This window comes from Oncorhynchus mykiss, chromosome 22 (genome assembly GCF_013265735.2).
Source record: "Oncorhynchus mykiss isolate Arlee chromosome 22, USDA_OmykA_1.1, whole genome shotgun sequence".
NCBI classification, from domain to species: domain Eukaryota; kingdom Metazoa; phylum Chordata; class Actinopteri; order Salmoniformes; family Salmonidae; genus Oncorhynchus; species Oncorhynchus mykiss.
The window spans coordinates 5,827,553-5,852,299 of record NC_048586.1 but is presented as its reverse complement, the minus strand read 5'-3'; the positions used below and the strand labels follow the sequence as shown (position 1 = coordinate 5,852,299).

Here is a 24,747-nt window from a genome sequence, read left to right as displayed (position 1 = left end):
TTCTTAAACATGTTGAACTCTAACAACGCTGCGCTTTGGTCCGATCCTTCGTCCACAGAAGAAAACCGTTACAGAACCAGCCACCACAAAAGGACCAAGCGGCGTGGTAATGGGCAGCAGCAGCAAAGTCAGGATTTCTGGACATGGGAGCGAGATCTGGACTGTGGCACTACTTGGGAGGCGATAGACAGGTGGGCGGTCGAACCAGGGAGAGTGCCGGAGCCCGTCTGGGATTCTCTGGAGCAGTGTGAGGAGGGATACCGACGAATGGAGTCAGAACAGCGGCGCGGTAGGAATCCCGGGAGGCAGCCCCAAAAATGTCTTGGGGGGAGGCACACAGGGAGCGTGGCGAAGTCAGGTAGGAGACCAACTTCTTGTGCTTACCGGAGAGCGAGAGAGACAGGGCAGGCACCGTGTTATGCTGTGGAGCGCACGATGTCCCCAGTACGGGTGCATAGCCCGGTGCGGTACATACCAGCTCCTCGTATCGGCCGGGCTAGAGTGGGCATCGAGCCATGAAGCCGGCTCTACGCATCTGGTCTCCAGTGCGTCTCCTTGTACTGGCATACATGGCACCAGCCTTACGCATGGTGTCCCCGGGTTCGCCAGCACAGCCCAGTGCGGGCTATTCCACCTCGCCGCACTGGCAGGGCGACCAGGAGCATTCAACCAGGTAAGGTTGGGCAGGTTGCTCAAGAGCTCCAGCCCTCCGGTGACAGCCCCCCGCACCAGGCTTCCTGTGCGTCTCCAGAGCCCAGTACTCCCTGTTCCTCCTCCCCGCACTCGCCCTGAGGTGCGTGTCCTCGGCCCAGTACCAACAGTGCCGGCACCACGCACCAGGCCTACAGTGCGCCTCGTCTGTCCAGAGCTGCTAGAGTCTCCCGCCTGTCCAGAGCTGCTAGAGTCTCCCGCCTGTCCAGAGCTGCTAGAGTCTCCCGCCTGTCCAGAGCTGCTAGAGTCTCCCGCCTGTCCAGAGCTGCTAGAGTCTCCCGCCTGTCCAGAGCTGCTAGAGTCTCCCGCCTGTCCAGAGCTGCTAGAGTCTCCCGCCTGTCCAGAGCTGCTTGAGTCTCCCGCCTGTCCAGAGCTGCTAGAGTCTGCCGCCAGTCTGTAAGGAGCCGCCAGAGCCGCCAGTCTGCAAGGAGCCGCCAGTCTGCAAGGAGCTGCCAGTCTGCAGGGAGCCACCAAAGCCACCAGTCTGCCAGGAGCGGCCAGAGCCGCCAGTCTGCCAGGATCCGCCAGAGCCGCCAGTCTGCCAGGATCCGCCAGAGCCGCCAGTCAGCCAGGATCCGCCAGAGCCGCCAGTCAGCCAGGATCCGGCAGAGCCGCCAGTCAGCCAGGATCCGGCAGAGCCGCCAGTCAGCCAGGATCCGCCAGAGCCGCCAGTCAGGATCCGCCAGAGCCGTCAGCCAGCCAGGAGCCGCCAGAGCCGTCAGCCAGCCAGGAGCCGCCAGAGCCATCAACCAGCCTGAGCTACTTCTCAGTCCTGAGCTACCCCTCAGTCCTGAACTGCCCCTCAGTCCTGAGCTACCTCTCAGTCCGGAGCTGCCCCTCAGCCCGGAGGAGTTATTTTAGTCCAGAGATGTCCCTCAGTCCTGTGAGCCCATTTATTAGGGTTCCCAGGTCAGGGTCGGCTGCGAGGGTAGCCGTTCCTAGGAGGAGACTGAAGCGGACAAAGACTATGGTGTAGTGGGGTCCACGTCCTGCGCCAGAGCCGCCACCGCAGACAGATGCCCACCCAGACCCTCCCCTATAGGTTCAGGTTTTGCGGCCGGAGTCCGCACCTTGGGGGGAGGGAGGGTACTGTCATGTTCTGACCATAGTTCTTTTGTGTTTTCTTTGTTTTAGTGTTGGTCAGGATGTGAGCTGAGTGGGCATTCTATGTTGTGTGTCTAGTTTTCCCATTTACAGCTATCTTCTGTATACCACCTGTACCTTGTCACAACCCAAATGATTGGCTGAAACACATTAAGAAGGAAAGAAATTCCACAAATTAACTTTTTAACAAAAAGTTCCAGGTGCATTCCAGGTGACTACGCCACGAAGCTGGTTGACAGAATGCCAAGAGTGTGCAAAAGCTGTTATCAAGGCAAAGGGCAGCTACTTTGAAGAATCTCAAATATAGCATACATTTTCATTTGTTTAACCCTCTTTTGTTTACTACATGATTCCATATGTGTTATTTCATAGTTTTGATGTCTTCACTATTATTCTACAATGTAGAAAATAGTAAAAATAAAGAAAAACCCTGGAATGAGTAATGTAAACTCACCCCATTCCGTACAAATGTGCGCAACCGCAACATTCAAACAAGGCTACAAAGAAAACGAATGGGATTGTAGCGACTGTGTTGACGTCAAAATCGGGGGTGTGAACTAGGTTTCTATTCAAGCGTTGATAGACATGATAATGGCTTTATAATATTGGAGAAAAGTTGAAAAAACTGACCCTCCGTTACATCTTGACGTCTCATGTCGTAACGTACAGCACGCATAAAGCAACTATATCTGTCTTACAATCTCTCTCCACTTCTATCATCCTTTAAAAACAAGAAATGGACAGTGACGGGGGTAAGGGGGGGATACCTATTCATTTTTTGCGTCATCGCTGCATGCGATCATCATTCTCAAAGCCGCTGTTTACTTCTAAGATCACTTTAGCACTTTAGCCCTAAAAACCCGATTCGAATTCGACACAAACCTTCAAATAGGTATGTAATGACACATTATATAAACTCTTTATAGTGTTTTATTTACATTTTAGAGGCGATAAGGTGATAAGTTGGACAGATCAAGTGAAAAAAAGCAGTTTTTCCACACATCTCCTCTCCTTTTCACTACCACGCATTAGTTTTTCTTCCCCACCCGCAATTTTTAAAAAGACCCGACGGGGCTCATTGCCTGCTTGAATTATGCCGAAACGGGCAGCGTTTAGGTCATGTAATTGATTTTGTTGCGAAGGGGAGAAATTGTGCTTTACAATGGTATTGACATTACAGTTGATCTGGAAGTATTATGTTTTTGGGGCGTTAAAATAAGGGCAATTGTACGGACCAAGGCGATGTACGAGTTTACGCTAGGTGTGTCCTATATTTTTACTGGTACTGTAGCCAGCTACATTCTGTGTTGATATAGCTAGCTAGCTAACATTAGCAATTGCTGTGAAGTCACCAAAATTATTTGAAATAACTATTGAAGTAGCCATGCAGGCATGTACACAGATAAGGGTCTACAGTACATGTGCCCGAGTACCTGCCCCTTTGCCCTCCCACTCGCCAAGCTCCCTTATAGGTGGTAGTATAATTTTTTTTTTAAATTGCTTACAGTTTTTCATTTTCTACATAGTGTCACATTCGACATTCAACATTGTCACATTTGACGTTGGTTGTTATGTCACACAGTTATGCCGCATTTATGAATCCTTTATAAAGCATGACATACTGTTGTAGATTATTTGTGACATTTATGTTGTGTTTCTGAAGGCTTTGTGAAGGCTTTCTGATGCCTTTATGAGCTGCACATAATTTAAAGGATAACTCCACCACTTTCAACCTTATTTTCATTCTCCATCACAATTCCATTGTCTACATATGAGAAAATTGCACATTTCTATGTTTTGTAGAAATAAATATAAGTTCTACTCAATGACATTTAAAACATTTTAAAATCTCTGATTTTTAAACACCATGAGATTCTTGGTAATGTGGGGAGCATTGAAAATACCCTCCTTATGGCTAGAAACTCATTGTAAGATTTCAAAATCACAGTTGTTGTTTTCTTTTAATCCTACTCTATGATTTCAAAGAAAAGCATTTTTTAGGACCTTTATCTTTTTTTCCCACAGATCATATAAATGCACTATTTTCCCAAATGTAGACAATGGTTTGGTGGTGGAGATAATGAATATGAGGTTGAAAAGTGGCAGAATTTCCTTTAAAGCGTGTCCACATTATATGCATGTTTATTTTCATGAAATTTGATTAATTCCAGAGTGACATATTGTTACTTTGTTTTAGGATGATACATTGTTGTGCGAGAGTAGTCACATCACCTTTGTGTATGATGACAACGAATGCTCCCTTGTGCTGCTCAACACAAGTCCAGAAGATTCAGGGGTGTATACCTGCACAGCCAAGAACCTGGCTGGTTCTGTGTCCTGTAAGGCTGAGCTCACCGTGCGCACAGGTAAGCCTTGGGGTACCATTCAATCAAATATGCATTCCAGTATTGACACAGAGGCATAGTCGTCTGATGTTTTCAGACCTCAAAGTAGACGAATGATGAGATATATCCACATCCTAGGCCACCAGTTGTATCGTTTCAGCTATATTCTTTAATCCCCAAATTACAGGAAAATATTAGTACTGTCTAATTTCCTGGTTGTTTTATTCTGTGATTATCTTTTCAATTAAGTTAGGATATTTGAGTAGACAGCCGGATCTACACAACCGAAGTCGAAGGACATGGATTCATCTTGATGTTAGACTACTTTTGTGGACTAAAAACATCTGACATTCTTTCATTTTGGAGTCAGATTGTTGAGATGCAGCTATGTAGAGGCAGATTAGCAGTTGGGAATGTGATTAACACAGGCCCGAATACTATGAAATGTGGGCCTGTAATTAGGCTACATTGTAATTGTGTCCTCACTTCTGTGCTACCTTGCAGTTAAAGAAGACAAGGAGGATACAATGGAGGACGAGGAGACCGTTCTTAGGAGGACGCGCCGGCTGACTGACTACTATGACATCCACAAGGAAATAGGGAGGTGAGGCACCCGTTTGTAAATAAAGCTAGAAAATAAAGAGCCACAAACTAGATGGTAATTTTCCATGAAAAAAAATTGTGAGACCTGCTTTAATTCTTTAAAAGTATTTTTGTGGTAGTGGAAGATTTTAGATTTGAAAAGCAGAGAAGTAGACTAAGATTTCATACGCTCTAAGTTTTTGTCTAACTTGTTGGGAAAGTGATCAAAGTAGCTGATTTGTGGTATAGACCTTTTCACACTGCATTGTTCTTTAATCTGGGATATCCTCACTGAATGAAAAGACATGTTTCTCGGTTGAACATTCCAGATCACTTTCCCTCAAACTAAGGGTTTTCAGAAATTATCAAGGTGTCACACATATACAGCTTCGGCACAGTTGTGTGTGTGTGTTTGTGTGTGTGTGTGTGTATATATGTCTGGAAAAACTCCTGATCACTTTTACAAACCTACAATACTGGCGAAGGCGTCAAGGCATGTGTACTAAGTGGTGAAAATGCTAGCTGGAAAATGCTAGCTAACATTATTGCTAATTTGCTACACCAGCTACAGTAGTCAACACTAAAATAATCTTTAGGCTTGTTTAGAAAACATACCGTTACTCTGTGTTGTTACTATCAAACATCCAATTGCAAAACTATGGTTGTGCATTCCGGACAAACTGGTAAAACACACATTTGTTTCCCTGAAAGGAGTTAGTAATATTAACGTTAGGCTATACAATGCTACTTTTTCAAACATCTAAACCCACTTTCATATTATACACTCACAAAAAAAAATTGTTAAATTGTTATCCTTAAATACATTTTGGAAAAACGTTAACCATTCATACACAAATGAGTAACATTAGCTAGGTAGCTATATACATCAAAAAATTAAAGTAAAGTCTATTTGTCAAATACACTGGCTGGGCGTTAAACCGTAAACGAACTATACAGGTATTCATTCGTGGACAGGTTTGAATTTACACTTCACCTTATAGAAAAGCATTTTAATGTTTGATTTGTTATCTTAAAAAATTCAGTAACAACTCCAAAAAAGGATGGCACTCATCCATTTTTATGTCAAGAAAGAACTGCATTTAGCTGAGAACTGAGGAAGTTTGCTTGCAATACCAAGAAGTCAAACAACTTTGGGAGGTAAAGACCCCAAGAAATTGGGCAACTAACCCTAGTGGCGAACGTAAGAACTGCAGTCAAATCGTTTGGCGAATAATACTTCTGTCAAGGAAACGTTATTTAATTTATTTTTTTGCAAAATAGAGGCATATTAAGACAAAAGAAACAAGACACAGTGTTAATGCTGGAATTGAACAAATAACTCAAATGGTAAGCATTGGCCGAGTAACAAGCTAAAAAATAGGATTTTGATTCCCATTCAATGTTTTATAAATAGGACTTCTTCACTGTCAGTTTTGTCCTATTATTTTTGGTTGAACAGTAAAGCAATCAGAATGGAACAAACACATTGAAATCACTTAGAATTCATTTGTTGCCATCCTAGTGAATATTTACAACTTGTATCATTCAGAAACATCAAATACTGTCATACAGTCAAACATTTGTAAAATCACTTAGAATTCATTTGTTGTCATCCTAGGGCATATTTACAACTTGTATCATTCAGAAACATCAAATACTGTCATACAGTCAAACATTTGCAAAATACAGTGATATGATATTTTGGCCATATCGCCCAGTGTTAGATATACAGTCCCTTTGGAAAGAATTCAGACCCATTTACTTTTTCCACATTTTGTTAGGTTACAGCCTAATTCTGAAATGTTCCTCATCAATCTACACCCAATAAACCATAATGACAAAGCAATAAAACAGTCTTTTAGACATTTTTTGCTAATTTATAAAAATATTTATAAATATTACATTTTCATAATTATTCAGACCCTTTACTCAGTACTTTGTTGAAGCACCTTTGGCAGCAATTACAGCCTCGAGTCTTCTTGGGTATGACGCTACAAGCTTGGCAAACCTATATTTGGGGAGTTTCTCCCATTCTTCTCTGCAGATCCTCTGAAGCTCTGTCGGGTTGGATGGGGAGCATTGCTTCAACAGCTATTTTCAGTACACTCCAGAGATGTTCGATAGGGCCACTCAAGGACATTCAGAGACTTGTCCCAAAGCCACTCCTGCGTTGTCTTGGCTGTGTGCTTAGGGTCGTTGTCCTGTTGGAAGGTGAACCTTTGCCCCAGTTTGAGGTCCTAAGCACTTTGGAGCAGGTTATCATCATCCTGAAAATCCTGAAATTTCAATCCCTAACTATAACATCTCCCGACAAGATAGAACTTCCAAAGGGGGCGGAGTTGCAATCTACTGCAGAGATAGCCTGCAGAGTTCTGTCATACTATCCAGGTCTGTGCCCAAACAATTTTAGGTTCTACTTTTAAAAATCCACCTTTCCAGAAACAAGTCCCTCACCATTGCCTATTGTTATAGACCACATTCAGCCCCCAGCTGTTCCCTGGACACCATATGTGAATTGATTGCACCCCATCTATCTTCAGAGCTCATACTGTTAGGTGACCTAAACTGGGACATGCCCTCTTGATCCTAATTGAGACGCAGACGTCTCAACTAGGCACCTGGAAATGCAAATGCGCTACGCTAAATGCTAAATGTACTCGTTAAAACTCAAATGTTCATTAAAATACACATGCAGGGTATTGAATTAAAGCTACACTCGTTGTGAATCTAGCCAACAAGTCAGATTTTTAAAATGCTTTTCGGCAAAAGCATGAGAAGCTATTATCTGATAGCATGCAACAAACCAATATACCTGAAGGGGACGTAAACAAAATAATTAGCGTAGCCGGCGCTACACAAAAACGCAGAAATAAAATATAAAACATTCGTCCATGTATGCCCAAAATATCCATGTGTATAGCCTGTCTAGTTCAGGAAAAAAGCTCTCTTCCAACGCAACGTCATTTAAAAAAATTATATAAGTTGCCTATATTCTTTGACAAAACACTTCAACCTACTTTTGTAACCCAACTTTAGGTATTTGTAAACGTTAATAAGCGATCAAATTGATCACTGGGCGATCTGTATTCAATAGCAGCTACTCAAGAAAACAATGTCAATTTTTCAATCTTCCAAAATCGATTGTTGTAGGCTGGATGGAATGACGGATCTATTGGTCATGTCTCAAAGGATTTTTGTCAATGAAAATGACGTTTTTGGCGACATCGTGTGGAAGCTGTAGGAATTGCATCCGTGTCCATATTAAATTTGGTGTCCTTTAAACAATACATAAAAGTGGCGCATGGATACTTTTTTCAGCTTTCAGTGACCAGTTTTTCTTGCGCTTTTCGATGAAACACACGCTCTGTTATAGTCACAGCCGTGATTTAACCAGTTTTAGAAACTTCAGAGTGTTTTCTATCCACACATACTAATCATATGCATATACTATATTCCTGGCATGAGTAGCAGGACGCTGAAATGTTGCGCGATTTTTAACAGAATGTTCGAAAAAGGAGGGGGTAGAATGAAGATTTATTAACACCCCGGCCGTCCTACAATCTAAGCTAGATGCCCTCAATCTCACACAAATTATCAAGGAACCTACCAGGTACAACCCTAAATCCGTAACCATGGGCACCATCTTAGATATCAACCTGACCAACTTGCCCTCTAAATACACCTATACTGTTTTCATTTTTCTACGGCTGGCCATGCTTTCCACCTGGCTACCCCTACCCCGGTCAACAGCACTGCACCTCCCACAGCAACTCGCCCAAGCCTTCCCCATTTCTCCTCCCAAATCCAGTCAGCTGATGTTCTGAAAGAGCTGCAAAATCTGGACCCCTACAAATCAGCCGGGCTAGACAATCTGGACCCTTTCTTTCTAAAACTATCTGCCGAAATTGTTGCAACCCCTATTACTAGCCTGTTCAACCTCTCTTTCGTGTCGTCTGAGATTCCCAAAGATTGGAAAACAACTGCAGTCATCCCCCTCTTCAAAGGGGGGGACACTCTAGACCCAAACTGCTACAGACCTATATCTATCCTACCCTGGCTTTCTAAGGTCTTCGAAAGCCAAGTCAACAAACAGATTACCGACCATTTCGAATTCCACCGCACCTTCTCCGCTATGCAATATGGTTTCAGAACTGGTCATGGGGGCACCTCAGCCACGCTCAAGATCATAAACGATATCTTAACCGCCATCGATAAGAAACAATACTGTGCAGCCGTATTCATTGACCTGGCCAAGGCTTTCGACTCTGTCAATCACCACATCCTCATCGGCAGACTCGATAGCCTAGTCTTCTCAAATGATTGCCTCGCCTGGATCAACAACTACTTCTCCGATAGAGTTCAGTGTGTCAAATTGGAGGGCTTGTTGTCCGGGCCTCTGGCTGTCTCTATGGGGGTGCCACAGGGTTCAATTCTTGGGCCGACTCTCTTCTCTATATACATCAATTCTGCTGGTGAGTCTCTGATCCACCTCTACGCAGACAACACCATTCTGTATACTTCTAGCCCTTCTTTGGACACTGTGTTAACAACCCTCCAGACAAGCTTCAATGCCATACAACTCTCCTTCCGTGGCCTCCAACTGCTCTTGAATACAGGTAAAAACGATCGCTGCCTGCACCTGCCCGCCCGTCCAAAATCACTACTCTGGACGGTTCTGACTTAGAATATGTGGACAACTACAAATACCTAGGTGTCTGGTTAGACTGTAAACTCTCCTTCCAGACTCACATCAAACATCTCCAATCCAGTTAAATCTAGTATTGACTTCCTATTTCGCAGCAAAGCATCCTTCACTCACACCCTCGTAAAACTGACCATCCTACCGATCCTCGACTTCGGCGATGTCATTTACAAAATAGACTCCAATACCCTACTCAATAAATTGGATGCAGTATATCACAGTGCCATCCATTTTGTCACCAAAGCCCCATAAACTACCCACCACTGTGACCTATACGCTCTCGTTGGCTGGCCTTCGCTTCAGGCTCATCGACAAACCCCCTGGCTCCAGGTCATCTACAAGACCCTGCTTGGTTAAAGACCCCCCTTATCTCAGCTCGCTGGTCACCATAGCAGCACCCACCTGTAGCACGCACTCCAGCAGATATATCTCTCTGGTCACCCCCAAAACCAATTCCTCCTTTGGCCGCCTCTCCTTCCAGTTCTCTGTTGCCAATGACTGGAACGAACTACAAAAATCTCTGAAATTGGAAACACTTATCTCCCTCTCTAGCTTTAAGCACCAGCTGTCAGAGCAGCTCACCGATTACTGCACCTGTACATAGCCCATCTATAATTTAGCCCAAACAACTACCTCTTCCCCTCCTGTATTTATTTATTTATTATGCTCCATTGCACCCCATTCTTTCTATTTCTACTTTGCACATGCTTCCACTGCAAATCTACCATTCCAGTGTATTACTTGCTATATTTTATTTACTTCGCCACCATGGCCTTTTTTTGCCTTTACCTCCATTATCTCACCTCATTTGCTCACATTGTATATAGACATATTTTTCTATTGTATTATTGACTGTATGTTTGTTTTACTCCATGTGTAACTCTGTGTCGTTGTATGTGTCGAACTGCTTTGCTTTATCTTGGCCAAGTCGCAATTGTAAATGAGAACTTGTTCTCAACTTGCCTACCTGGTTAAATAAAGGTGAAATAAAAAATACAAAAATACATGGAAGAATGCTTCTCCCTCTCTATCATGGATGCCATGGTTGCCCTTAGTTTGAAGATATAATCCGGAGACAGATGTTTTATACAACAGCCTTCTTCTGTGTGTTCTCTGTTCCACTCCCTTTGCATATTTACAATCAAATGCCAAAATGTACTCCATCTTCTTAGCTATCATACTCTGCTTCCACCGGGCATTTCACTGATTTTAAAGCTTGGTCCTCGAGAAAGCAGCGAGTAAAACTTTTTCAGTTATTCGTGATATCTTTCAGAAATGCCACATTAGAAATAATTAGATACACATACTGACCCAACTCATGTTATAGTCAGAAGCATGCTACATGGCAGACCAACCCAAACCCATCTCTCGGCATATCCAGCCCATCCATTATCTCAGTCAATCATGGCTAGCGGGAAGGTTCCTGTATTTTTTTTGTGGCTGAACCAATTAGGCTCATACTTCTTTTTTCTTATTATTTACAGATGGCATACAAGTTTATTATTAAGGCACATTAAAGTTCATATGTTCCAGAAGGCATTTCTGCCAAAAAAAAACACATTTTGATAAAACAAAAAATGCCTTTCATGTAAAGTAGTGATGCATGACATAAGCCCAGTTTCCTAAAATGAGTCACAAATGTAATACAGCATAAGTGAATTTGTACATATACTTATGACACCTTCAAATGGGGAATTTACAGTGCCTTCAGAAAGTATTTAGACTCTGACTTATTCCACGTCTTGTTGTGTTCCAGCCTGAGTTTAAAATAGATTAAATTGAGATTTTGTATCACTAGCCAACACATAATACCCAATCATGTCAAAGTATAATTATGTTTTTAGAAACGTTAACAAATTAATAACAAATGAAAAGCTGACATTTCTTGGGTCATTAAGAATTCAGTCACATGAGTTGAATGGACTCGCTGTGTGCAATAATAGTGTTTAACATGATTTTAGAATGACTACCTCACCTCTGTACCTCACACATACCATTATCTGTAAGATCCCTCAGTTGAGCAGTGAATTTCAAACACAAATTCAACCACAAAACCCAGTGAGGTTTTCCAATGCCTCACAAAGAAAGGCACCTATTGGTAACAAAATGCAGACATTGAATATTCCTTTGAGCGTGGTGAAATTATTAATTACACTTTGGATTAATTAATACACCCAGTCACTACAAAGAATCAGACATCCTTCCTGACTCAGTTGCCGGAGAGGAGGAAACCGCTCAGGGATTTCACCATGAGGCTAATAGTGACTTTAAAACAGTTAGAGTTTAATGGTTGTGATAGGAGCAACTTGGGGATGAGTCAAAAACATTGTAGTTACGCTACAATACTAACCTAAATGGCAGAGTCAAAAGAAGGAAACCTGTACAGAATAAAAAATATTCCAAAACATGCATACTGTTTGCAATAAGGCACTGAAGTAAAACTGCAAAATGAATTGGCAAAGATATTAACTTTATTTTGTGAATACAAAGCATTATGTTTGGGGCAAATCCAACACAACACATCACTGAGTACCACGCTTCATATTTTCAAGCATGGTGGTGGCTGCATCATATTATGGGTATGCTTGTCATCGGCAAGGACTAGGGAGTTTTCTATGATAAAACGACTCAGAATAGTGCTAAGCAGAGGCAAAATTCTAGAGGAAAAACCTGGTTCAGTCTACTTTCCAACAAATACTAGGAGAAAAATTTAGGACAATAACCTAAAAGGCCAAATATACACTAGAATTGCTTACCAAGATGACATTGAATGCTCCTGAGTGGCCTAGTTACAGTTTTTACTTAAATTTATTTGAAAATCAATGGCAAGACTTGAAAATGGCTGTTTAGCAATGATCAACATCCAACTTGACAGCTTGAAGAATTTGTTAAAAAATAATGCGCAAATATTGTACAATCCAGGTGTGTAAAGCTCACAGAGACTTAACCATAAATACATGTATTGACTCAGGGGTGTGAATACTTATGTAAATGAGATATTTCTGTATTTAATTTTCAATACATTTGCTAAAATGTCTAAACTTGTTTACCCTTTGTCATTATCGGGTATTGTGTAGTTATTCCCTTTTGAATTTGCCCAAACACATACAGTTGAAGTTGGTAGATTACATACACCTTAGCCAAATACATTTAAACTCAGTTTTTCACCATTCCTGACATGTAATCCTAGTAACAATTCCCTGTTTTAGGTCAGTTAGGATCACCACTTTATTTTAAGATTGTGAAATGTCAGAATAATAGTAGAGAGAATGATTTATGTCAGCTTTTATTTATTTCATCACATTCCCATTGGGTCAGACGTTTAAATACACAATTAGTATTTGGTAGCATTGCCTTTAAATTGTTTAACCTGGGTCAAACATATCGGGTAGCCTTCCAGAAGCTTCCCACGATAAGTTGGGTGAATTTTGGCCCATTCCTTCTGACAGAGCTGGTGTAACTGAGTCAGGTTTGTAGGCCTCCTTGTTCACACAAACTTTTTCAGTTCTGCCCACAAATTTTCGATAGAATTGAGGTCAGGGCTTTGTGATGGCCACTCCAATACCTTGACGTTGTTGTCCTTAAGCCATTTTGCCACAACTTTGGAAATATGCTTGAGGTCATTGTCCAGTTGGAAGACCTATTTGCGACCAAGCTTTAACTTCCTCACTGATGTCTTGAGATGTTGCTTCAATATGTCCACATGATTTTCCTACCCCATGAAGCCATCTATTTTGTGAAGTGCACCAGTCCCACCTTCAGCAAATCACTCCCACAACATGATGCTGCCACCCACGTGCTTCGCTACTGGGATGGTGTTCTTTGGCTTGCAAGCCTCCCCTTTTTTCCTCCAAACATAACGATGGTCATTATGGCCACACAGTTCTGTTTGTTTCATCAGACCAGAGGATATTTCTCCAAAAAGTTACATATTTTCCCCATGTGCAGTTGCAAACCATAGTCTGGCTTTTTTATGTTGGTTTTGGAGCAGTGGCATCTTCCTTGCTGAGCGGCCTTTCGGGTTATGTTGACAGATACTTTTGTACCCATTTCCTCCAGCATCTTCACAAGGTCCTTTGCTGTTGTTCTGGGATTGATTTCAGGTTTTCGCACCAAAGTATGTTCATCTCTAGGAGACAGAACGCGTCTCCTTCCTGAGCGGTATGACGACTGCGTGGTCCCATGGTGTTTATATCTGCGTACCATTGATTGTACAGATGAACGTGGTACCTTCAGGCGCTTGGAAATTGCTCCCAATTATGAACCAGACTTGTAGTGGTCTACAATTGGTTTTCTGAGGTCTTGGCTGATTTCTTTTGATTTTCCCATGATGTCAAGCAAATAGGCACTGAGTTTGAAGGTAGTTCTTGAAATACACCCACAGGTACACCTCCAATTGACTCAAATGATGTCAATTAGCCTATCAGAAGCTTCTAAACTCATGACATAATTTTCTGGAATTTACCAAGCTGTTTAAAGGCACAGTCAACTTTGTGTATGTGAACTTCTGATCAACTGGAATTGTGATACAGTGAGATAAGTGAAATAATCTGTCTGTCTGCACAACTCGCTACAATACTTGCCTAAACTATAGTTTGTTAACAAGACATTTGTGGAGTGGTTGAAAAACGAGTTTTAATGAATCCAACCTAAGTGCATCTAAACTTCCGACTTCAACTGTACAGTGCATTCGTAAAGTATTTAGACCCCTTGACTTTTTCCACATTTTGTTATTATACAGCCTTTTTCTAAAATGGATAAATGTAAAAAACTCATCAATCTATGCACAATACCCCATAATGACTTAGCGAAAAGAGGTTTTTTAGAATTTCTAGCAAAAGTATTACGGATAAAAAGTATTCAGATCCTTTGCTAGGAGACTCAAAATTGAGCTCAGGTTCTTCCTGTTTTCATGAATCATCTTTGAGATGTTTCAACAACTTTGATTGGAATCCACCTGTGGTAAATTATATTGATTGGACATGATTTGGAAAGGCACACACATGTCTATATAAGGTCCCACAGTTGATAGTGAATGTCAGAGCAAAAAACAAGCCATGTGGTCGAAGGAATTGTTCGTAGAGCTCCGAGACAGGATTGTGTCTAGACACAGATCTGGGGAAGGCTACCAAGAACACAGTGGCCTCCAACATTCTTAAACGGAAGATGTCTGGAACCACCAAGAATCTTCTAAGAGCTGGCCTCCCGGCCAAAATTAGCAATCGGGGGAGAAGTGCCTTGGTCAGGGAGGTGACCAAGAACCCAATGGTAACTCTGACAGAGCTCCAGTGTTCCTCTGTGGAGTTGGAAGAACCTTCCAAAAGGACAACCATCTCTCTCAGAAAAAAACAAAAGCCATTTGGTCATGGTTGTTGATTACATATGTTTCCTTTAAACCCATACATACATTTTAAGCTATTTTGGGGCCAACACAGGGGAAACCATAACCCCAAAATGTCAATGCAGGTAAATGCATTTACAACCGATAGCGGATGCTACAGGCTGACCTGAGGCTCGGCTGAAATAGCACTATGTCAGGTTTTGTTTAGTGCCAAAATTATACAAGTGTGCCAATTTTCACGTTTCTATAGCAAATCAAACACTTTTTGAGCTCATTACTGAACTATAAGTTTTTGTCCACATTTCTTTGTCTAAAGTGAGAAGTTAGTGAATGTAGTTGATGTGGTTACTAAAACAACTGTCATTTTTTATTTGTAGAAGATATTTCTGTTTTATTCATTTATTAATTCAGTTACTAAAACAGCTGTATCGTTAGAACTGTATAATATACAGTATTTTGGTTCCGTTGCCAGATTTGAATAGCAGAGAAGTAAGTGAAGATGTCATACCCTCTAACTTTTTGTCTAACTTGTTGGCAAAGGGTCAAAGTACCTGATTTGTGTTAAAAGTTACATTGTTTACAGTGAATGTTGGAAGTGATGATGTCACAATGGGGAGCTTTAGAATGTTGAGGAAATGACATGAAAGTGAAAGAAGATTGACAAAAAGTATAAAATATAAAGTTTTAAAAAGTTTAATACAGGGCCTCCCGAGTGGCACAGCGGTCTAAGGCACTGCATCACAGTGCTAGAGGCATCACAACCAGCCGTGATCGGGAGTCCCATAGGGCGGCATACAATTGGCTCAGTGGGGGGGGGGCTTTACTTGGCTCATCGCACTGTAGCGACTCCTTGTGGTGGGCCGGGCACCTGCAGGCTGACCTCGGTCATCAGTTGAACAGATGAACTATGACACATTGGTGCGGCTGGCTTCCGGGATAAGCGGGCAGGTTTGACACGTCATGTTTCGGAGGATGCTTGACTCGACCTTTGCCTCCCGAGCCTGTTGGGGAGTTGCAGCGATGAGACAAGATCAGAATTGGGGAGAAAAAGGGGGTAAAATATACACACACAAAAAAAAGTTGAATCCAAGCAACTCAAACCAGTCTACATGTTTTGAAGTTTGAATGGCGTTTCTAGCTTAAACTGTGTAGGAGGAGTTGAGTGCTAAATAATAATAATAAGTATGATGAAAATTTAAGTGGTGGCTTTTGCCACACAAGCCCCACAATAACTAAATGCTAACTTTAAAAGTAATGTTCGGCGGCCTCAAAGTATTTTTGTGGTAGTGGAAGTAGTAAAAAATGTTTTACTCAAGCTGATGTCATGACAAACAAGTGCCCTCATAATGCAATGAAGATGAAGACAAAGACAAAATGTTTGTGTATACTCTGATTGAAGTAAGACACAAGAAAAATGTAACTGCCTAACTTGTTTACACTGTTTGATTTGTTTGAAAAATAAACTTTCCCTGAAAACATATTGCATTTGTTCAATAGTTTTTCTCATTCATATTAACTCAATGAGGCTCATTCATGATTATTTTAGTCTTGTGTAGAGTAATGACGGTTAGTAATTGTGGTCATTAGTTGTGGTCAGTAGTTGTGTGTTTGTGATTAGGGCTGTGGCAGTCATGACCCTTTGTTATCGTTTCACGGTAATTGACCGTTAATTAACATAGACATGTTTTGCATCTCCAGGCCTCCACACAAACAAGCTGCATACAAGCCGCTGATGCATGCCTTTGGAACATCTACACTGAACAAAAACATAAACGCAACATGTAAAGTGTTGGTCCCATGTTTCATGAGCTGAAATAAAAGATCACAGAAATGTTCCATAAGTTGATTTCTCTAAAAGTTTTGCCACAAATTTCTTTACATACCTTTTGGTGAGCATTTCTACTTTGCCAAGATAATCAATCCACCTGACAGGTGTGGCATATCAACAATATGATTGAACAGCATGATCATTACACATGTGCACCTTGTGCTCGGGACAATAAAGGCCACTCTAAAATGTGCAGTGATGTCTCAAGTTTTGAGGGAGCGTGTCATTGGCATGCTGACTGCAGGAATGTCCACCAGAGCTATTGTCAAAGATTTTAATGTTCATTTTTCTACCGTAAGCCGCCTGTAATGTAATTTTAGAGCATGTTTGGAATGCTCTGGATTGACGTGTATGACTGAGTGTTCTAGTTCCCATCAATATCCAGCAACTTCACACAGCCATTGACGAGGAGTGAGACAACATTCCACAGGCCACAATCAACAGCCTGATCAACTCTATGCAATGGAGATATGCTGCATGAGGCTAATAGTGGTGACACCAGATACTGATTGGCTTTCAGATCCACACCCTTACCTTTCTTAAAGATAATTGTGACCAACAGATGCATATCTGTATTCCCAGTCATGTGCAATCCATAGATTAGGCCCTAATGAATTTATTTAGCTGATTTCCTTAAATGATCTGTAATTCAGTAAAATCTTGTTGTTGCCCTTACATTTTTGTTCAGTATTTAAAACAGTTTAATAGATCAATTAAATATACACCATCACAATAAATCCATTATTTATTTTAGGCAGATCTAAAGAAACATGATATCAAGAAAATGTATTTCAGTATTTTTGGCCTATTGTATGTTATCTGGCTATTTGCCATGCCATAGGATGTAGGCTTGTTCATTTAGCTGACAAGATGTGCTTGTAAGTCCCTTCCCATTATTTTATATTATATGATTTCATAGTAAGAAGAATACAATTGAACTTAGCTGAATAAAGCAGAAAGGATATTTTTCCCATTCCGGTGCAAGTGCGCATATGTTGTGGCTATGTTGAGTGTAAAAGTGATCATTTGAAGCAGGTCCTATATGCTAGACTAAGAGTTACTTGGCAATGTCAGTTGTGAATTATATAAACCTTAGAATGACTTAGACATCAAAACATATATGGGCTGCATGATGTTACTATAGGCTATTGATGATTTGAGAAAGTCGCAGAAAAAGCTTGCTCTCTGTTCCTTGCCTCAGGCTGCACAACTGTTCTCTCATTGATATGTTCACCCATCAGACTATTCTCAATTTAATCTGGTCTTTACTAATGTGTAAAATTAGTTTTGATTTAGAATGGCCCATTATCAAATGGGCAGGAACAGGGCCAGAATCATCGATAGATAGCGTAATATAACCAGTTCATCCAGTATGAATAATAATACAGTCCACACTCAAAGGCGATTACTATAATTTGTTTAATTAAGTATAGGCTATACCAATTATTTATCACAGACATATTAAATCAATGTTGTTGTATGTTTTTCTGCTGTGCATAATATATGGAAGGCTATGCATTGTATAACGGCACAATCATTATTTTAATTCAGTTTTTTTTCAGGCTTGGACTCGTATATAGGCCTAGGCCTATTTTGAATGAATCATCAACTTAGAATGCACTGTCCAATTTGTTGTGTTAGGCTTTGAAACAAAAAGCGCAATACTGTTTTGATGATAAGTGTTTTATGTGATTTTCGAATGCATTTGCATTGATGTCAGAGTGGTTGGAAGGACAATAGAGCACTGAGTACCAGGCCATTAGTGACCTGATGGTCATTAGCGACTAAGGTACTACTAGAATACATAAAAGGAGATTACCGTGACTCAATGGTCACATGGAATTTTACTCCGGTCTTGACTCATGACTGCCGGTGTGGCGGTAATACAGTCACCGCAACAGCCCTAGTTGTGGACAGTAGTTGCGTGGTTGTGGTCAGGAGTTAAAGTCTGTTGTGTTCAGTAGTTGTGTGGCCAGTAGTTGTGTGGTTGTGGTTAGTAATTGTGTTCAGGAGTTGTGGTCAGTACTTGTGTGGTTGTGGTCAGTAATTGTGGTCATTAGTTGTGGTCAGTAGTTGTGCTGAGGAGTTCTGTGGTCAGTAATTCTGTGGTTGTGGTCAGCAATTGTTGTGGTCAGTAGTTGTGTGGTTGTGGTCTGTAATTGTGATCAATAGTTGTGGTCAGGAGTTGTGTTCAGTAGTTGTGGTCAGGAGTTATAATCTGTAGTTCTGTTGCTGTGGTCAGTAGTGTGGCTGTGGCCCATAGTTGTTATGTGGTTAGTAATTGTGGTCACTAGTTGTGTGTACAGATCATAACTACTACCACAACTACTGAGCACAACCACACAACTGCTGATCATAACTAACTACCACCACTACTGACCACAATTACTGACCACAATTACTGACTACAACCACAACTACTGACCACAATTAGAGACCACAACATCACAACTACAGACCACTCCTGACAAAATGGCTGTTGTTTGGGAAAAAATGGGGGAAATGTGTTAATTCAGTTACTAAAACAGCTGTGTTGTAAGATCTGTAGTAGATAGTTTTGAATAGCAGAAAAGTTGACAAAGATATCGTATCCTCTAACTTTTTGTCTAGCTTGTTGGGAAAATTTAAAAAATGTCAGTTTTTTTTATAAATAGTTAGAAAATGTTGTTGATGTGGATACTAAAATAGCTGTAACTTTTTATCAGAATATTTTTGTTTCTGCATTCAGATTTGAAAAGCAGAGAACTAGAGGAAGATTTCATACGTTCTAACTTTTTGTCTAAGTTGTTTGCAAAGTGATAAAAGTAGCTGATTTATGTCAAAAGTTGCATTGTTGCATTTACAGTGAATGGAATGGTGGCAGTGATGATGTCACAATGGGGTCTTTTAGAATGTTGAAAAAAGTTCCATGATAGTGAATGAAGACGGACAAAAAAGGACATGAAGCTTAATAGTTTAAAAAGTATAAAACATATAAAACAATCTGTATTTTAGGACCTCAATCTAGACCAGTCTGCACATTTGAAAGTTTGAATGCCGTTTCTAGTTTAAATGGTTTAAGAGGAGTAGCGTTCAGAATAATAATATTACGAAGACAAATAAGTATGTCGAGAGATTTGAAGGAGGGACTCTTGCTTCACAAGCCCATGAATAATAAGAACTATGTCTAAGATTTAAAGTAGAAACTCTTGCTTTGCAAGCCCCAAAAATAATAAGAACTATGTCTAAGATTTAAAGTAGAAACTCTTGCTTTGCAAGCCCCAAAAATAATAAGAACTATGTCTAAGATTTAAAGTGGAAACTTTTGATTTGCAAGCCCCAATAATAATAAGAACTATGTCTAAGATTTAAAGTGGAAACTCTTGATTTGCAAGCCCCATTAATAATAACAATAAGAAGTATGTCTAAGATTTGAAGTGGGGACTCTTCCTTTGCAAGCCAAATTAATAATAAAAGTCAGAAATAAGTGGTACATTATTTAAAAAGTGTGGCTATTTCACAAGCCACACTAATAATAAGACAATGATTTAGATTGGGACGTTTGTTACTTCAAATCCCACTAATAACAGACTCATTAGATAATTTCCTGTAATCAGATAATTTCTTGTAATCAGCAGTCAAAAGAACATCAGATCAAACTGTCGTGATCTGTCACATGTTATCTACTCTTATTGTAGAACCATGTGCCAACAAACATTCATAAATTCAAATGTTTTAATGAATTGTAAGGACTATATCCTTATAAATGTTCTAAGTATGAAATGCGTATTTATTCAAGGTTTACAAATTGTTTGGTAATGCTTAATCATGAAAGTGACTGTAAAGTGTCACCTCCAAAATCAATCGTTTTATTTCTTTTTTTCAGAGGGGCTTTCTCCTATGTGAAACGAGTGACGCAGAAGGTTGGTAAAATGGAGTATGCTTCCAAGTTCATCTCTGCCCGAGCCAAGAGGAAGGCCTCTGCTCTGAGAGAGATGAAACTACTGTCTGGGCTGGACCATGAGAGAGTCCTGTATTTCCATGATGCCTTCGAGAAGAAGAACGCAGTCATCATTGTCACAGAGATGTATCCTTTTGGGAGTTCATACTGACTGGTGCCTGTCACATAGATTACATATACCATTTGACTTGAAGATTGGGGAAATTGGCAGCTATAATGGTCTTTCTTATGGTAGACACATGCATACACATACACACTCGCATTCACACACATGCAGGCACGCGCGAGCACACACACAAACACACAATCACATGGTGATAGTAATAAGCATAACGTTCCTATGTTGGACTATTTTTGTCCCTCATTCATCTCATGCCATAATTATGAAGTATTTTCAGTGTCAGAAATGTGTTTCTCCTTGATCAATTCGTCAAGATGCAATGAGGAGTTGCTGGAGAGGTTAACAAAGAAATCTACAGTAATGGAGTCAGACGTGAGTTGGTTACTGTGTGCTTCGAGGACACTCCTTACAGAAAATAATTTGTTGCGGCAATTCCCGCAAGTTTGTGGCAAATTTGCTGCAAACTAAATAGTATGCTACAAAATGTTGCCAAAAGTTTGCAAATGTTTGTCACTAATGGTGAACCTGCGGCAAACCTTTGGCAATAATAATATTTATTGCTACTAGAGGCAAAAAGTTTGCCAGAGGTTTTATTATAGTAAATAATGATCTCATAATTATATTTGAATCTGTGGCAAACCTGTGGCAAACAGTTTACCAGAAGCCTTTTCTGGGTAACACGTGAGTTCCAAGACAAGTAACTGTTGACAACCAGTCAGGGGGAGAAGAAAAATCACTTAGAAAATGCAAAACAAGTTTTCCAGCTAGCTACCTACCAAAGTTGTCTGGTAAGTGTCTAACTTATTAATTAAACTTCCTAGTAAACTTCAAAATGGTGTTTAAAATGATGCCTGGTTAGCAATGTCATGTTTTATGGAATAGAGTGAAACACATTTTGTTGCTATATCAGTTTCACTCTGTCAGCACCACCAGCTAGTGCTCAGCCAGCTAGCTAAGGTTAGCTATCATACTTTTGCACAATTGATGTGAGAACTAGCTAGCTAACTAATTATTTGCCCCAACACCATTTTTGGAGGAATACGTTTCTGTCTTTTCTAGCTGACACAGCTAGCTAAGGTTGCAACAATATGAGCTAACTTGACATCATAGCAAAAATTAACTTTTGCAAATGGATACCCTTCCCTTACCCATGAGGTTGAAAGACACGGAATTGGGAAGAGGATGCATCAACACCCTGGAAAGATGTTTGTGGTGGACTGACTCATAAAACTTTTTTGAGTGATAAATTACTGTTGTGTTCAAGCTTGATAAGGTAAGTAAATCACATTTATTCATAAAGCCCTTCTGACATCAGCTGATATCTCAAAGGGCTGTACAGAAACCCAGCCTAAAACCCCAAACAGCAAGCAATGCAGGTGTAGAAGCACGGTGGCTAGGAAAAACTCCCTAGAAAGGCCAGAAGCTAGGAAGAAACCTAGAGAGGAACCAGGTTATGAGTGGTGGCCAGTCCTCTTCTGGCTGTGCCGGGTGGAGATTATAACAGAACATGGCCAAGATGTTCAAATGTTCATAAATGACCATCAGGGTCAAATAATAATAATGACCGTGGATGTCGAGGGTGCAACAGGTCAGCACCTCAGGAGTAAATGTCAGTTGGCTTTTCATAGCCGATCATTCAGAGTATCTCTATCGCTCCTGCTGTCTCTAGAGAGTTGAAAACAGCAGGTCTGAGACAGGTAGCATGTCCGGTGAACAGGTCAGGGTTCCATAGCCGCAGGCAGAACAGTTGAAACTGGAGCAGCAGCATGGCCAGGTGGACTGGGGACAGCAAGGAGTCATCAGGCCAGGTAGTCCTGAGGTAGGTAGGTAGGTAGGTAGGTGTGAGTGTGTGAGTGAGTGTGTGAGTGAGTGAGTGAGTGAGTGAGTGAGTGAGTGAGTGAGTGAGAGAGAGAGAAAATTAGAGAACGCATACTTAAATTCACACAGGACACCGGATAAGACAGGAGAAATACTCCGATATAACAGACAGACCCTAGCCCCCCGACACATAAACTACTGCAGCATAATTACTGGAGGCTGAGGGGTCGGGGGAGACACTGTGGCCCCATCCGACGATACCCCCGGACAGGGCACAGGCAGGATATAACCCCACCCACTTTGCAAAAGCACAGCCCCCACACCCCTAGAGGGATATCTTCAACCACCAATTTACCATCCTGAGACGGCCGAGTATAGGCAGAGTATAGCTCACAAAGATAAATGCATGTATTATTCTCATGAATGTAGCCCATACATTCATTCTTTGTAACAATTAGATCTTTCATTTCTTCAAACAAGTAGCTAGCTCATCTTGATCATGTGTTGTCTCTTACCTCATTATTTCTAGAAGAAATCAGTTACTAGTCAAAAATACAGATTGAGCCAAGCGATAACTGAGGACAGAGAAATATATGTTAAATCAAACTGGGGACAGAGAAATATATGTGCAGCTGGTCAAGGCTTTTTGCATGCCTGGCTTTTAGATGTAAGTTAACAATACTTCATTTTGGAACAATAATACAAATTGCCATATTAGGCACAACTCAATTTTATGTTGCTTTTCTTCCACCCAAGCCTTATACACCTGAGTCAGGAAGAAGAGACAAATAGGAGACAACAGTCTAGATTGAATATCATAATTAGATGATTCGTTTGAATCAATTGTGCAAATCTTTTATACTCTGGTAGATTTAAAAGGCCTAAGTTCCAGTTTATTCTAGCTGCATCTTTTGTTTATATAGCATTTATACAAGGCAGAAACATTGTTTCCTTGCTGATAAATATAGAGAATGAGAAGCATAGCAACATCAAGGCAACTTTGTAACAGCTGACCCCGTTTTTCCAAAGCCTACCATTTAAAAATAGAAAATGTTTTCAGTAATTGCTTTCAGTATCCTAATATTGTTTTTGTTTTGTGTTTTCTGATTGTTTCAGTGCATGCATTCAACAAGCTTTGGACAAAGGACTTCCACAGGGCCCCCAGCTCCAAAGTTCACTCAAAAAGGCAATAGTTCTGAACTGGGTTTGATTTAGTTTTTGTTGTTTTAAATTATTTCAATTTTGTTAATTCTTTTTTAAACATCCACTGGTTGAAAAGCTCATTGCTCAGTTATCGCTTGGCTCAAGTAAATTGTGTATTTGACATCCCTGTAGTTTTCACATTTCTCTCATGTAAATGTTGTAGCTACATAAGAAGATTAAAACTATTAATTTATGAAATATTCAGTCTTTGCTCTTTCTTTCATTAGCATGCTGATTATTTCAAATTATATTGGATTTATTTTTTTTATCTCTTAAGACATTGAATACATGTTGTTTAGAATATTTAATACATTTAGTATGTTTAGTTTTCTCTGTGAAAAGTTCATTTCAAGTTATATTGGATTTCTCTTAAGACATTGAATACATGTTGTTTATAATATTTAATACATTTAGTATGTTTAGTTTTCTCTGTGAAAAGTTCATTTCAAGTTATATTGGATTTCTCTTAAGACATTGAATACATGTTGTTTATAATATTTAATACATTTAGTATGTTTAGTTTTCTCTGTGAAAAGTTCATTTCAAGTTATATTGGATTTCTCTTAAGACATTGAATACATGTTGTTTAGAATATTTAATACATTTAGTATGTTTAGTTTTCTCTGTGAAAAGTTCATTTAAAGTTATATTGGATTGCATATTCATAATGAGTTTGCAGCAAATATTCAGCAAGCAGTAGAATGTTTGCCACACGTTTCCTAGAATTTTTTGCCAGAACTTCACAAGTCACCACAAATTTGCCTCAACAGTTTGTCACAAAATGTATTTGCCTGTGAAAATATAAGCTTGCGGCAAATTGCCTAAAGATTTGCCACAACTGTTTGCCAGAATATGTTTTTTTTTCCGGTAAAGGACTTCATTATGAGGTCATGAGAACAGTGACCTCTATTGAAAGATCATTGAACTCTTGCCTGTAGCAACCAACCTGGCCCCTAGAATTATTCTCTAAGCAGACACAAAGGAAAACCAAGTAAATCCACACACTTTTACAGGAGTAAATGTGACTTTGGGTAAAACTTGATATGACCAAA

The 24,747-nt window shown here is 40.3% G+C and overlaps 1 protein-coding gene across 1 annotated transcript in view; it reads left to right on the top strand.

Annotated features, from left to right (window-relative positions):
* LOC110501283 (striated muscle preferentially expressed protein kinase) overlaps positions 1 to 24,747 on the top strand; it is a 94,774-nt gene that overhangs the window by 48,087 nt on the left and 21,940 nt on the right. Inside the window, exons 17-20 of the mRNA XM_036959578.1 lie at positions 4,013 to 4,181; positions 4,665 to 4,764; positions 20,479 to 20,679; positions 20,989 to 21,046. Coding sequence (XP_036815473.1) covers positions 4,013 to 4,181; positions 4,665 to 4,764; positions 20,479 to 20,679; positions 20,989 to 21,046 — 528 coding nt within the window. The remainder of the gene's footprint in view (positions 1 to 4,012; positions 4,182 to 4,664; positions 4,765 to 20,478; positions 20,680 to 20,988; positions 21,047 to 24,747) is intronic.